Here is a 16161-nt window from a genome sequence, read left to right on the forward strand (position 1 = left end):
GAGCACGAGACTCTTAATCTCAGGGTTGTGAGTTCAAGCCCCATGTTGGGCAAAAGATTCCTGCATTGCAGGGGTTGGACTAGATAACCCTTGTGGTTCCTTCCAACTCTACAATTCTGATTCTATGATCATCTTGCTGCCATTGAGACATGTTTTCTTTGCACCAATCCAGAGTGCTTATATGTGCAGTCACATTGAAACTGAGACTAAGGTGAACTATCCCAGCTACTCATGACCTTTAGAGCCACAAATTCCATTCAATCCCCTCTCTTGGATGCTTTGTGTCTCCTCCACAGCATCTGACTGAGTATAAAGATCCTGCCAATCATACAGCAACAAATATTGGAATCAAAATACATTATTAGAACATTGTCATTATTTATGAATGCAAACAACAGCAATGAAATAATTGGTGCTGTATCGAGAGAAAGATCAAATAAATAAGAGTTAAAAGCTGCATGTGTTTCCGTTCTGTCTAGCAGCTACAAGAGGAGAGTGACTGGTGTCGGTACTACAGTTTATGAGTAGATGGGGGGGGGCAGTAGCCTTTTCTTCATGAAATGAAGGTCAATAGCAAATGATTTCTCACTTTTTGTTGATGTTCAGTGAGTAATATGATCATTAAGAAAACTGCTAACTATTATTTTATAACTGGAAAGGTAACTACAGCTGCAATCCTACACACATTTACCCAGGTGGTAAAACTCATTCTTCTTAGGCTGGCACAGGGCTGGTGCTCAGCTCAACAAGTATGTTCTGAATTGTGACTATAAAGGAAATAATAATTTCCCCCTGCAGTGGTACCTCAGTTTACAAACACAGTTGGTTCCGGAAGTCTGTACTTAACCTGAAGCGGACTAACCTGAAGCGAACTTTCCCATTGAAAGTAATGGAAAGTGGATTAGTCCGTTCCAGACGGGTCCGTGGAGTACTTAAACTGAAAATACTCAAACCGAGGCGTACTTAAACCGAGGTATAACTGTATTGTCCTCCTTGTCTTTCTTGCAGCATGTTGACTGTGTTATCCTTGATGATGGAGGATTTCTTTTGATGACAAATCAGGATTGGGATATGCAAGAGGTAAGAGTGATACAGATCAAGTTGTCTATCAAGTTGTCTTACAATCAAAGTGCTGTCTATTTTATCAAATCAAACTACGAGCTTTAAGATTTGAGTTTGACTTAAGATTTCAGATTTCATAATAACCAAATTAGAACGGCCAGGACAACTCTCTCATTCAGAATCTGTATCCATGACAAGAGTACAGAACTGTGCAAGCCAATCCTTTTCCCTCCACCCTTGATCATAAAGATCTGAAAGGGGAATGTCAGTGTGTTACGTGGAAATAGAACAGGGTACAAACTTAATGCTCACTTTTTGAAACATTAGGTGAACCCAAACACAGCAATCCAATGAAACTTGCAATTCTCTGAATTTTGCATTGCAGTTCTCCAGCCCAGTCACGTTTACAAAAATGTATACACTAGGATAAAATGTGCATTAAAAATTACATATTAATGAAGATTTTAAAATGCATTTTATTAGGGGAAATTGCTTTGCATGAATGTGCTATGTTGGGCAAAGTTGCATGTAAATGCTCATTTTAGGAGAAGTTCAGTGATGAGTTTTCCAGTGGAAATGAGAACTCATTGGAAAAATGATTAACTGAGAGGAGCCAAACTGGAAAGATTCACTTGTCCCTAGTTGTGGCTGATACACACCTGCCTTATGCATATCACTGAAAAGATCAGCAAATGAACCTCTGCTATGAACTTACACAAGTCCACCCCCCATTATTTATTTATTAAAAACCTTAATATCCTGCTTTTCAAAGGTGCTCCAAAGGTGGCTTACAAGTAAATAGAATACAGATTCCCAGGCAAACACAAAACATTATTATGCACACACCACCAATAAGTATACCGTATCATTTTGAATTGAAAACTCACTTGCTCTGCTCTCTGACTGAGCTGAAATACTGAGCCTAAAACAAACCTTTTGTGTCCTAAGTGCAGTGAGTAGGGCTTAACCGAGAGTGGGAGTGGAGTCGAAGTTGCTGCCCGGTGTGGGGGATGGAGAAAAAGGAGACAGGGAGGGAGGTCAGGGAAACAAAAACCAGCTTTATGTGCACATGAAATGTACAGTGGTACCTCGGGGTTAAGAACTTAATTTGTTCTGGAGGTCCGTTCTTGTTTTTTTTCCCTCTTTTTTCTTCTTCTTTTCCTTTCTTTTTATTTATTGATTCGTTTGTAAAGATGGTTTTACATTAATGTTGTATTTTTATTGAAAATATACATGTACATACTGAAACATTTTGCAATAAAGAATTTAAAAACCTTAAAAAAAAGAGAAGTGATATTTCTTTCTTTTTAAACAATCTTTTTTCCTTCATTAGATTGGAAAATTCTTTGGTGAGATTGACCCTGGCCTCATGCGAAATCTCATCAACATGTCCTTATATGCCTTTAACAAGTCTTATGACTATCAGTCTGTGTGTGACCCAGAAGAGGAAGCAAAGCAAGGAGCCGGACTCCGCTCTGTCTATGTGGTCAGTATCCTCTTGCAGGTGGCGCTGTGGTTTAAACCACTGAGCCTCTTGGGCTTGCTGATCAGAAGGTCAGGGGTTCGAATCCCCGCGAGAGGGTGAGCTCCCGTTGCTCTTTCCCAGCTCCTGCCAACCTAGCAGTTCAAAAGCACACCAGTGAAAGTAGATAAATAGGTACCGCTACAGCAAGAAGGTAAACGCCGTTTCTGTGTGCTCTGGTTTCCGTCACGGTGTTCCGTTGCGGCAGGAGCAGTTTAGTTATACAGGCCACATGACCTGGAAGGCTGGCTGTGGACAAATGCCGGCTCCCTCGGCCTGAAAGCGAGATGAGCGCCACAACCCCATAGTCGCCTTTGACTGGACTTAACCGTCCAGGGGTCCTTTACCTTTACCTTTTTACCTCTCGCCCTTGCCCAGGCAGTATTATCCCTGCATGTGTTTAGACTAGGCCAGTCTATGTTGTGCCCTCGCAATAGTATTGGACTGCACCTCCCACCAGCCCCAGCCCTCATGGCCAGTGGTCAGTGCAACAAACAGCAGGAGGGAAGCGACTACCCCCCATTCAGAGATTATTCTAACCTTATATCAATTGCCTTCTATTTTCTAGCCTACGATAGCAGATATGTTACATCTAGGGTGGTGGGCCTCTGCAGCCGCTTGGTAAGTTGAACTTTCCAGGTAGGGTTTATTATACATTTGAACATGTGAGGGCCTTGACCGAGCGATGTAGACAGAATGAATTTGCCCATCTGAGATTTCACCCCACATTCTTCTTGTTCAAGTTTATTATGTAGAATTAGTCTTTAGCTGAGCCTTTAATAATGTCACTGCAAAATAGGGCTACAAAATCTTTTCCCAGAGGTTCCTGAATATATTTACGAGGTGCGCAACTCAACATAAATTAAGAACCCTTGTTTTTGCAATGAAAGTGAACTTCTGCATTGGAGGGTAATCCATAGAGGAAACCCAAACATGACTAAATATTTTTTTAAAAAAATGGGTTATCAGTGATGATATCAAACACAGAGGTGTCTGGACTCAGTTTGGACTTTTGGGTCTTGTTGTTCTTTTCACCTGCAAGTGGTTTCTTGAAATGTTCTTTGTAATGAAATCTAGGAAGGGAGTTGGTAGGAAAGAGGGGGGAAGACGAAGGGAATCAGTTACCATTTAACAAGAAGAAAAGGGAAAAGGCAGATTTCAACAAATCCATGCAGTGAAACAGGGAAAGCTGTGCTTCAAAGAGGACCAGGCGATCCCTCCCCTTCTTCCATTCCTGGAATGTTCTGTGGGTTTGCTCCGCCATTTCCTGCTCCAGTTCACACAGTGAATTCTCTGCCCCACTTCTAGAGCTAAAGCCTGCTTGATTTAGGCACTATCCCTCCTCACAGCTCCTTATTCTCTTGTTCCATTGTGTGTCCCCCCCCCCCTCTGTGTATCTAGGTCTATCTTGCAGCAGCTCTTTTTGGGCCTCACATTCCCACGTTTTCTTAGTGCCGGTAAGTGAAGAATCAGGCGCGAGAGACCTTCCTTTGCTTTTATAATCACAGCTTCTCACAGAGCTGAAAATGTTCTTTTTTTCTCACAGTGGAAATGGAGGAAGAAGACTTCAGTGCCATCCCCTCAAAACAGAGCTGCATTACAGTACAAACTCAGTATTTCTTTGCCAATGATGAAAAATCATTTTATGGCATTTTAGATTGCATAAACTGTTCTAGGTAGGTATTTCCGTAGAATTCCAAAATTATGTCAAGTGCCTCTGATGTTTTCTTAATAGTGTTCTGATATTAAAGAAGCAATTGAGTTATTCATGTGAAACTATCAGTTATGAAGTAGATATAGATACAGATGATATAAATATAGATGTGTATGAATGGGTTTACTTAAAAAAAGAATAAACTACCATTCATCCTTATGGATAACAGGACGTGTACAAAAGGCATAGCCAGCAAATCTTACCAAAATAAAATACCAGAACCTCACACAGGTAATCAAATAAAGCACATTTTAAAACAACAGAAACAACACTTTAAATGCTCAAAATGCTTCAACAAATAAGCAGGTTTTACCCTTGCACTGAAAAGATTGTAATACTGGTGCCAGTCATGTATCTGTGGGGTGAATATTCCACAGCTGTGGGGTCACCACAGAAAAGGCTCTCTCCCTTATTGCCATATAATGTGTCTCTCTTAGTAACGACACTCAAAGGTGATTTTAACTTGCTGCATTTATATATACACTTCAATAGCAATGGGCATCATGTGTTTTACAGTCCATATTGCATATTGCTTGGGAATAGAAGGTTTGATTTTTGTTGAGTAGAAGACTGGATCTGAATATATAATCTATCTTATATATATTTTCACTGCCCATAGAGGTAGGGAGATCTTTGCACAAAATCAGGTTATTTGTAGCTTATGGCGCAAAAGTTGCACTAAGCCTTTGGAGTTTACCTGGTTGTCAAAAGGACTTATAGAAAATTGCCTGCAAGTTCCTTTCCCCCCAGCATTAAACATTTGTTCTATGCTTCATTTCTGTTTGCAGACTTTTTCATGCAGAGAAGATTTCCAATACGAATTTAGTATTCATAATGAGTGACACCAAACATATGTGTCGTCACTGTGATACAAGACCGCTGATGCAAGCAGAGAAGCCTGGTATCCTATGAAGTTTACGTTTACACTGAATTTGTGTTTGCTCACAAAATAACAACACCACACATTTCTGTAGAACCCACAGTATCTGATTCTTAGCAGCTCCTAAAACTTGGACGAGTTTGTGTACAAACACACACACACACACACACACACACACCTGGACTGGAAACAGTGTTTCTGTGAGTAGTGAGGATCAACACAGGCATGTATTTCTTCCATTTGTCAGCTAATGTGAGATATTCACTCCACGCTAGCACCCTGCTTGCATGATCTTAATATATAACACAATCGCAATATTGTTGAGATCAAAAACCCTTAAGAGAATGATTGACACACTTAAAGGAGGGAATTCAACATACCCCTAAGGATATTGCCACAGCAGCACAAACATTTCTCCTTCCTTGATTTCCCCTCTCCTCCCCCTGTGCATTGTTCTGGGACTTCTCCTGACACACAAACATCCAGGCCAATTTGTTGGGAACACAGGAGGAAAGCCCCATTGCGCTAGCAGAAGTTCTTCTGCTGGCTTCTGTTAGCAGACCTGATTAGTTGATTGTTGCCCAAAATGTCCATGTTTTATTGTACAGTACATGATATGCTGCTTTGCCATACATTAATGTATGGCAAAGCAGCATATCATTGATTCATTGATGTCATGGCCATGGTCTTCCCTGCCATGTAAACAGTAAAGATGTTCTAAATCTCACATATTGTGCTCACGCCTCCACTCACACTTTGCCTTGATATTTCAGCCCCAATTCTCTCCATCTTCAAGTTAATACCACACAAATTCTCTTTCAAGTTACCCTTTTCTCCCACCCACTTTAGACTTAAATATATAGGCTATGCTGCCTGTGGTATGAAAAGTTACAGGATCTCATCAGGAAGATATAGGACAGGCAGCAACTGGAAATGAATCAGGATGTCTGCCACAGCTGCTACAGGCACAAACAGTACTGAAATCAGAATCGCATATACTGGGTAACTGCCAACAGGTGAACCCTGAAACGGGGTTTCTCCCAGCTTGAATTGGCGAGCCCAAATTCTCCAGGTTCAGCCTCCTTCAAATAGGCTGAACTGAAATTGGCCGCCATTAATGAAGGAGAAGCAACATTTCCTGCTGGGGATCATGAGACTTTAACACAGGCATCCCCAAACTGCGGCCCTCCAGATGTTTTGGCCTACAATTCCCATGATCCCTAGCTAACAGGACCAGTGGTTGGGGAAGATGGGAATTGTAGTCCAAAACATCTGGAGGGGCAAAGTTTGGGGATGCCTGCTTTAACACAACATTTGTAGCTAAGGAGAGGCCTGGTAGTGTGCTGTTAAGAGCCACACACTCTCTGGTATGCCCTCCACAAAACCTTTTTCATTAGGGAAGGAGGAGGAGTAGCAGGGAAGGCAGAATGGTAGCTAAATAGGGCTTTCCAAGGGTTCACACTGAACACCCAAAATCTTTCATAGTTTCTCAAGCATTCAACTGGCACACTTGAAAAACACAGTTTATTAAGGGGTCATACACATCTCTAGTCTCTACACACATAGTCCATGGTACCTCACTAGGTAAGGCTCCCAGTTCAAACCCTGCAATTCCTCACTCTCTTTGTGTTTTCTAGTTTGTCTTCTTCTTCTTCTTCTTCTTCTTCTTCTTCTTCTTCTTCTTCTTCTTCTTCTTCTTCTTCCTCTTCCTCTTCCTCTTCCTCTTCCTCTTCCTCTTCCTCTTCCTCTTCCTCTTCCTCTTCCTCTTCTAGCAAATGTGAGTATTCCATTATGCATGTTCCTTAACTGACATTCAGATGAGGGGCCAAACCCCTGTGAAATGGTCCAGCAACCCAGATACAGAAAAGGGCCCGATGTCTGCTTTGATGATGATATTGACGTAAGTTTGCTTTTCTAAGAAATGGAGGAGATGCCTTCCTTGCACTAGAAAAAAACCCAGTTTTTAAAAATGATTAGTTTTCACCTCGAAATGCCCATTGATGTTAACCTATCTTCCATTAAATTGACTGTTGACTCTGAACCATAGTCACTCTATTTCAAATGTTCCCATGATTAACATAAAATTAACAGCTGCTTTTCTTCTGTGTTGCCTTTGCTGCAATTGCTGTGCTTTCACACATGATTCTTTTAAAGAGGGAGGTGGGGCAATATTTGCTACCATTCTGTGCATCATGGTAACTGCTTGGCAATCTTGTCACCAGAACCTTGGAAAAAATGACTAGAAAACTCTGTGGCTTTTCTTTTTGTCCTGAAGATGCAGTGTAGTTGTCTGGTCCCAGTCTCCCCTGTGAATCTAGTGGATCAAAAGTAAGGGGTGGGGGACCTGTGGCCCTCCAGATGTTTCAGTCCCAGCCAGGTCAGAGATGATGGAAGTCCAACAACTTGGGGGAGGGGGTGTTCACAGGTTCACAGCCCCTGCTGTAGAAGATACTACAAAAGCATTTGTAAATGGATTCATTGTAAGAGTTGCCATATTGTGGGTCCATGGACAGTGAGGTGGTTGAGGAGCGAGCAGGTAGTGAGTAAAGACTATGAGAGGTGTTGGATTGAAATTGGACCACAACTTTATTTGGCATTGGCATTGGGCATGTAGCCAATGATCAACCAACCCACTTGCCGGTTGATTGACAGCTGTGGTTGACCATCGTTAGCGGTCCTCCATGGTGTGAACTGCTTTTGGTGTGCCCTGTGGCCCATTAGCACTTGACTTGGGCTTCTGGATAGGAAGCACCACCCTCCAAGATCCCTTAAGAGAATCCCCCTTTCCTCCCATTCCTGCTAAAGATCCAACCCAATGCCTCTTCTGCCACTAGAGTTGGTGATCCTGGTAGAAATGATTCCTGTACCAAAATTTGAGAGTCCCAGATCTAGACTATACTATACATATTTTTTAAAACAACACAGACACAGATGGATATTTTTTGTTGTAAAGTGTTTGCCACATTGAGAACATTGGAGCACCCAATTTTAATAGTAAGAAAACATTCATGTGCTGGAGATAGTTGGCAGAAATATTGGGAGAAACAACTATTAGCCCAATCTCCATGCTCTTGATCCTGGATCTGTTGTGTGTGAAAGTACAAGGAGTCTTGCTCACTAGCTTGTTGTGCTCTTATCTGTGTTAACTGTGTCTTCTGTAGTTGTAGTAGTGTAATATTTTACTTGTTTACTTTGCAATCCTCACTGTGAAATTCTTTGCTCTTGGGTGGATGCTTTCACATTAACTCTGCTAACTGCCAGCAAACTGCATGAAATCTCATCTTGTATGTGTTTCTTTCTGTGTTTTCTTTCCTTTCCTCTACTTGCTATTTTGCCCGTTATTAATAGGATCAGCCTATATGCACAACGAGTCGTGCCTCTGCCATGATGTCCGCTCCTATCTCCATTTTTCTGCAAGTTTTCATGTGGTGTGGATGGTCAGTTACTTTCTCTAATTTTGTGTTTCATTTTGTTTTTCAAAGTTTAGCATTTTTGTTAGTGTATCACAGAAACATGTATTAGTTGGGTGCCTTGGGGTGGTGGTGGGGAAAATAACCTGGAGCAAATGGCTTTGTTTATTTATTGGGCTTGTTCAGGAGCTCCTTTCCCCTGAGAATAGATTGGGAGCACATCCTCCTTTCCTGAATGGGAGATCTCATCTGTGGTTATTTGAAAAGGGTTTAATCTTCTGGGTAGTAATTCAGTTAATTTAGACATTCCCTTCTCTCTAGTGGCGAGTAGAGAGACTGCACTCCCAAGGATAATCAGGGAAGTCAGATACTGTAAGTTCTAAAGAGGCCCATTGGGTCATGGGCCACAAGATAAACAGCCATAGTAATTTGGTGTGTTAACTTTGGAAGTGAATCCTATTGTTTCAGAACATGCTTAGAATCACAACCTGAAGACAGATCTGTATTACATATTGTTCCTTTCCTGGTCCAGCACTGTAGCAGATTGCTAAATTGAAGACTTCACAGCCCACCCTTGTTGCTCCTAAGGAGCGGTCTGTGATAGAGCACACCAGGCTCAGTCCCTAGCAAGTTTCAAGATATCTGTAAGAAACCTCTCATTCTCTGATTCTCAGAACTTACGGTGGCCAGTTAGGATAGATGGAATTTGCCCAGAGGGACTACCACAACTGCTCCTGGCAATCCTTTGGTACTTATTTTGTATCCACGATAAGAAATCTGAAAAAAGTTTTTGAGTCTCTAAATTGGAGTCATGCAGACATTCTTGGTTGTTGGGAGGGTTGGGAGGCCAATACAATAGAGACTGTTCATGTTTTGTTCTTGTTCCCATTAGAGTTAGGACTTCACAATACCAGCACTAGCCTTTTTTTTCTGAGCCTAACAAAGAAAACAGGCAAACAAAAATAGTATGTTAAATATAATATTTAAACATAGTGAGCTAAAATTAAAAAGCTGTTGCTGCCTAAGAGTGCATGCACTTTAAACATTTTCTTTCAATAAGGGGCTTGTGGCTGGACTACACATTACAAAGCAAATACAATATTTTCAACATTGAACTTGCTTTGTAATACTAAGCTGCTCTTTCCTCGTGTAACCACACAATCAGTAAGGCAGGGGAGTTAAGCACCCCTTCCCTTCTGAGCTGATTCCGTCTGTCTTCAGAGACAATGGAGTGCACTTCTGGGGGTAAAGTCAAACTGCTGTGTTAGCAGCACTCAAGTTACTTCCCCTTGGCAGTGTGCATAGAAGTCCTAGGCTGCCTAGATGACAAGACCCACTTTTGGCTTCACTGATGTGGTCCAAAGGAAAGCACCAGCTTGGCTGCAGGAGTTGCCCGTGGTACTATCCAACTGTCTTACGGACTCTACTCCAGATTTGTGTAGGGTTTACTGTACTCCTGAGCCTTTTCTTCCCCAGATGATTTCCTGCCAGGCAGCAAAGGTTTAGGACCAGAATTTTTCTTCTCTTAGAAGGGCTACCTTGCCCGGTTGATGAGCCCCATATAGGGAGCCCCTTTCCCCTACAATGCCCCTTTACATTCATGTCATCTGACAAATGGTTGGGAAACATGTGTTTATCCGTATACTATGTCATTCCGCCCTGAAAACCCTCAGTCCTTATTCGTGCATAGTGCTGAGGACAGGATCGTAGTTGTTGGGAATTGTATGTTTTATAGACAAGGTTAATCCTTCTTTTAATAGGCTGGATCTAGACACATCAAAGAAGTGTTTCAGTTTAAAGCATTGTAAATTTAAACAGGGAAAACAGATAGAGAAAAATGGGACTCCACATTGCCATCTTTAGCAGTCTAGCTGAGTCCATATTTTCAGGCAATTTTACCTGCTACAAAACACATCCTTCAGATAGGGCAAACTCTACAATCCTATGGTCTCAGGAGGAGTGGGGAGCTGCCACACACACACACACACACACACACACACACACACACACACACACACCCTGCCTTAGAAATAAGTGAGTGGCCTCCTTCATTCACTTATCAGGTAGATGTTCATTTAATCTAGTAAAGTAACAGGTGTTCATCTCCTTCCACCCAAGCCTAGTGCATCATGTGAACTATGCTTGACATGGAGTCTTCTATGTGCAAAAGCTGGCACACTTTGCTCCTCAAAAAGTGAAGGGAACCATTGCTTGAATCAGGCCTGTTTGCATGCATGCCTTTGTATGGCAAACCTCTCCCACACATGTGGTTCTAGTATATGGCGAAAGCAGTGCGTCCTGCCCCATGGGATTTTGATCATCACCTGGTAAGCACATGACCTGGCTAACTTCCAGCCATTGTTACCATGGGCTGAGGTGGTCCTGGTCATGCTAACTCAGGCTGCAGAGCTCAGCATATGCTGGCATTTTTATGTGCCACCACAACTGCTCCTAAAGCTACTCTAATAAGAGCTCATCTCTGCCAAGTTCTGCTTGTGACACTGGCACGCTTATGGCCATCTCAGTGCATTTGAGTCAGCTAGAAGTTGTCACAGATTAACAAACTCTTTTCTTATTTATTTAATTTACGGGAAGCTCTAACAAAAACCAGATTCCCCAGGAAAGGATTCTCCTGGGAAGCTCAAACTAAAAACAGACACTTAATTTTATCAGATATATTTGTTGTTGTTTTTAATTGTTGCTTTTGATAACTTTACAGTATCTACTTGTTTAAAAAGTCTGTTGATTTTATTGGTATTTTCTTGTAAACTGCTTAGAGGTGGTTGGTTTCTGATTAATCAGAATATGAATCTTGATGTTAAAGAAAGAAAGGCTGCCCAGGGTTCCTAGACCAGGCATCCCCAAACTTCGGCCCGCCAGATGTTTTGGACTACAATTCCCATCTTCCCCAACCACTGGTCTTGTTAGCTAGGGATCTTGGGAGTTGTAGGCCAAAACATCTGGACGGCCGCAGTTTGGGGATGCCTGTCCTAGACAGTCCTCCACCCCAGCCACTCACCAGGCCCCTGACCAACTTGGTTTCAGCATAATTTGCTGCATCATGTTGCATCTGAAGATGCCTTGAGCAACCAGGATGTTGCATACAAGACATAGCTTGTGATATTGCAGAGCTATATACTAATTATACTGGTATGTAATAATGCATATTTTTCTATATAATATATTACTATATAATATATAGTACAGAATCTTGTATATATGCCCTATAATGGATATTTGATTACAAGTACTGTATGCCTGCTGAACTGGGGTGAAGATGGATGGAACATAAACATGGCTCACATAAAACTGTTTAACTGCTGTGCAAACTGATTCCAGGAAATGGAAGTGTTTTCTAGTCATCTGTCTGAATCTTCCCGTGTAATTCAGTGAGGAATTTTGCATTTTTAGAGCACTGTTTGGATGTTCAGTTCTTAATTCTTCACCTTTCTTGGTTTAAAAAGGAAACTGCTCCAGGAAATGGGGGAGCAGGTTTTTCTCTTAGGAAGGTCGGGGTTGCTGGGCAATCACTGCTTCTGCTCTAGGATTGCAGGACTCCAGTTTTCAGAGGGCAAGCTTGGAGAAGGAAGGTACATTTGGACTCAAAGTAGTGAGGGTATTTCCAGAGCAGCCCTACTGCTTTTATATCAGTCCTTACCCTTAACTTATCTTCCCAGAGTCCCACTAGAGGGAGACATCATCCTGGTCATCTCTTAACAACATTGAATAGAGAAAAATCATAAAAGTGGGAATGGGTTTCTGTTTGTGTTGTGCATGTAGGCACGCGCGCGCGCGCACACACACACACACACACACACACACAAACCTTAAGAACAGTTGTTAGATTTGATATCTGATGTCCATCTCTAGAGATGCACTGTTTCTTCAAGATATTGAGGGTGGGAGACAAATTAGTTCCTGGCATTTGTTTACCTTCTGTCGCGCATAGCTTGTTTGATAACCTTTTGTACATTAATTTCATATTCTAAATAGACTCATAAACACTCTTTATTCTACGGGCATGAAACAAAAAGACCAAACATCAGGAAAAACTGACAGTGAGAGCCTGTTTGACAGTGGAACCTCTTGGGAGGTTGTGGAGATTTTTAAGGAGAGTTTGGGTGGCCATTTGTCATGGACACTTCAGCTGAGATTCCTGCATCGCAGGAGGTTGGACTAGATGACATTTAGGGTCACTTTCGACTCTTCTGTGATTCTATGAAAACTACCCCACCCCATTCTTTAGCCAAAAGCCACCTGCCCCAATCTTCTACCAAGGACCAGGAGACCCTTCTGAATGGGGTTGAGATGAGAAGGAAGGGGAGGAGGGCCCCAGATGACACCTTCTGTGGGCAGCTTTTCAGTGATCCTCATTTTCTCCTCTACGCTGTCATTTCACAGTCCACTCCATTCAGCAAGGTCTCCAGAACCTGAGAAGAGACTGTGGGGGCTTCAGGGGAGCTGTTGGGGGAAATTTATACTCTGTGCATGGCTTGTACATAAAGCAACACAATCTGTTTTGAACAGGAGACCACAACTGTCCCTTCCTCATAATAATTTGGCAATGTATCACTTACTGAGAACCACTGAGGAGGGGAAAATAATTAGGAGATATACTAAACCACAGTGATCCTCCACAAGAAATGTGTATTTTCCAGTTCTGCTTTGATTTCTTGGGCAGGATCCCAACCTGTGGATGGCACATCATAGTGATAAGTTTATTGGAGTGGAAGGCGGAAATGGCAGTCTCCTGACTAGGGGAGAGATGGTGACAATTTTTGAAACTTGCAGCATAGGAAGAATGGCAATCTGCAAAACAAACTTTTAATTTAAAACTTCTCCATTAATTCTGATAAAGAAACACGTGTTGGCAGAGATGTGCTCACCAGGGGCTTTAAGGGGCATTTGGCATGTCTTAGTGCAACGTCATCCTCACAAAACAATGAACCAAAGTTTAAATGGACAGAAAAGCCATGTTTTGCAAAAACTAAACAGTTCCCAATGATAAATTGTGTAAACAAGTGTTATCTCTGAATGCTTCAAAACTTTTTGTAATGAATATTGCAAAAGACCAACGGTTAAACACGGCTGCTAAATCTCCAGCCTCCTTCTCAATGCTCCAGAATGCCTTAATCTCAGATGGACCTCAAAGCTGCTTGAAGCAGGGAGGAGGGGGGGGAGCACAAACACACAAGTAGAAGGCCCAGAGAAAGCACATGGTTGCTTTTTATTTTACTCTTCTTACTTAATTCTTTTTCATTTCCTAATGGGAGGGGGCAGTGCTGACAAAAGCCTAATTTCTTTTCTGAAATTACCGTATTTTCCGGTGTATAAGATGACCTTTTAACCCAGGAAAATCTTCTCAAAAGTCGGGGGTCGTCTTATACGCCAAGTGTCGTATTATAGGGCGGGTGCTGAAACTTCCGAGCCAGAATGGAGAATCTGCGGTCGCCGCATATGGTGGGCGGAGCTCAAAAATGGCCGCAGCCGCATCCCCGCCATATGCGGCGACCGTATGAAGGCAGCAAGGGGCAGTGGTGAACGCAGCCGCTTGGCCACCCGGGGCAGCAAACCCAAAGGCACCCCCGGGCGCAGGGTTGACCGCAGTGCACATGCGTCATGATGCACGACATCACGATGCATGAGCGCTACAGACACCCCCGTGACAAACCTTTCCGTGCAGGGAGGAGGGAGGCACAGCAGCCTCTTGCCTCCCTTCTCCCTGCACGGAAAGAAAGCGGCAGCCGCCACTTTCTTTGCATGAAGGGAGAAGGGATACACGGGGCTGCTGTGCCTCCCTCCTTTCTTCTCTCTTTCTTTCCTCCCTTCTCCGCTTTCTTTCCCTTTCTTTTCTTTCTTTCCGCTTTCTCATCCTTCCTTTCAGATTTAGAGTGAATTAGAAAAAATTAGGGACCCAGGTGGCGCTGTGGTTAAACCACTGAGCCTAGGGCTTGCTGATCAGAAGGTTGGCGGTTCGAATCCCTGTGACGGGGTGAGCTCCCGTTGCTTGGTCCCAGCTCCTGCCAACCTAGCAGTTCGAAAGCACGTCAAAATGCAAGTAGATAAATAGGAACCGCTACAGCAGGAAGGTAAACGGCGTTTCCATGTGCTGCTCTGGTTTGCCAGAAGCGGCTTTGTCATGCTGGCCACATGACCTGGAAGCTATACGCCGGCTCCCTCGGCCAATAATGCGAGATGAGCGCGCAACCCCAGAGTCGGTCACGACTGGACCTAATGGTCAGGGGTCCCTTTAACTTTTAGGAAAAGTTTAATGCACTTGCACTGTTTTATGTTTACATGTTTGATGACAAACAGCCTTATGTTTATAAGTGACAGTTTTCCTGCTAAGTACCTGCATGTCATAAGCATTTGAATTAAAATTACCATATTGAAATCAAATCTGGGTTTTTTTTTTTAAAAAAATTATTTGGTGTGGGTTGGAAGAGGGGTAGTCTTATACGGCGAGTATATCCCAAACTCTATATTTTAACCGGAAAAATTGGGGGTTGTCTCATACGCCCAGTCATCTTATATGCCGGAAAATATGGTAGCCCTTGGTTCGGGAGCAACAAAAGGCTATAATGGGTATTAAATGATCATGCAAAGCTACAATAACATACTGAGTCAGAGGCTTATGTATGATCTCTTTTGGATGTGCATTTTAACACTTTTTTTTTTTAATGAGGTCAAAGGTTCTGGGGACGTTATGAGTTATTTGCTCTTTCTGAAGGCAAATCTATAAGGGGTTTTGTTTTTTTTTGCTTCCTCTTGCTTGAGTCACTCCCTATTAAATTCCACATAACCTTTCTGCAGAATTTATATGTGCACTAAGTATGAATGCAGAATAGCCTCCTAGCAGAAATACCGGGCAAACTTCATCTCTAGACGCATGTACATCTCAAAAACCCATTGCAGAGAAATTTGCATTAGGAAAGACACAAGCTAAGCCACATGTTTGGATTATCAGCAAATAGTATGCCTGCTTCCATGAAGTAATCATCTGAGCAGCACAGATGTAGCAAGAAACTATGTGGATCACCCTCTGCCAATGTGAAAGAAGATCAGTGCGAGGAGCTCCACCACAAGATGGTCCCAGTGCATTCCTTCAGCTTAAGAGATCCAGTTCTACCCAAGGGTAACCCAATCTAGTGATTTTTCTCTCCAAATTCCCATCCCGTGCCTGGTTTAGAGATATTGGGAATATTGGATAGAGATACAGCAAACCGTTTAGTGTGCTTTCTGTGTCTCTGGAGGCATACTGAATATTTCAGGACTGTAAATGTTTTTCGTTTGGTAGGACACTGCACTACACACACACACACACACACACACACACACACACCTGGAAATATTTATCCTTTAATTTTAAATTGCAAACACTGACCAAGTTCCAACACTTCAAGGAGCTGAGATGCTCACACTCTTCTGACATACTGTTTGCCTTCAGATAAATATTTTTGAAGAGATTCCTATGAATTCATACATCTGAGAGCTGTTCTGTTGGATTCAGTCGTCCCCATATATTTTCTTTTAAAGAAAAATCCATGTGAATAACCAGTTCTGGAAAAGCATT

At 42.4% G+C, this 16161-nt stretch overlaps 1 protein-coding gene across 3 annotated transcripts in view; it reads left to right on the forward strand.

The window, feature by feature from the left end:
* The window catches only part of CACNA2D1 (calcium voltage-gated channel auxiliary subunit alpha2delta 1), a 412878-nt gene that overhangs the window by 384372 nt on the left and 12345 nt on the right, over positions 1–16161 (forward strand). For all 3 annotated transcript variants that reach the window (XM_035127294.2, XM_035127296.2, XM_060279497.1), the window contains 7 exons: positions 1009–1080; positions 2396–2548; positions 3153–3205; positions 3986–4041; positions 4131–4260; positions 5087–5199; positions 6996–7078. In XM_035127294.2, the coding sequence (XP_034983185.1) occupies positions 1009–1080; positions 2396–2548; positions 3153–3205; positions 3986–4041; positions 4131–4260; positions 5087–5199; positions 6996–7078 (660 nt within the window). The remainder of the gene's footprint in view (positions 1–1008; positions 1081–2395; positions 2549–3152; positions 3206–3985; positions 4042–4130; positions 4261–5086; positions 5200–6995; positions 7079–16161) is intronic.

This window comes from Zootoca vivipara, chromosome 10 (assembly GCF_963506605.1).
Source record: "Zootoca vivipara chromosome 10, rZooViv1.1, whole genome shotgun sequence".
In the NCBI taxonomy this organism is placed as follows: Eukaryota; Metazoa; Chordata; class Lepidosauria; order Squamata; family Lacertidae; genus Zootoca; species Zootoca vivipara.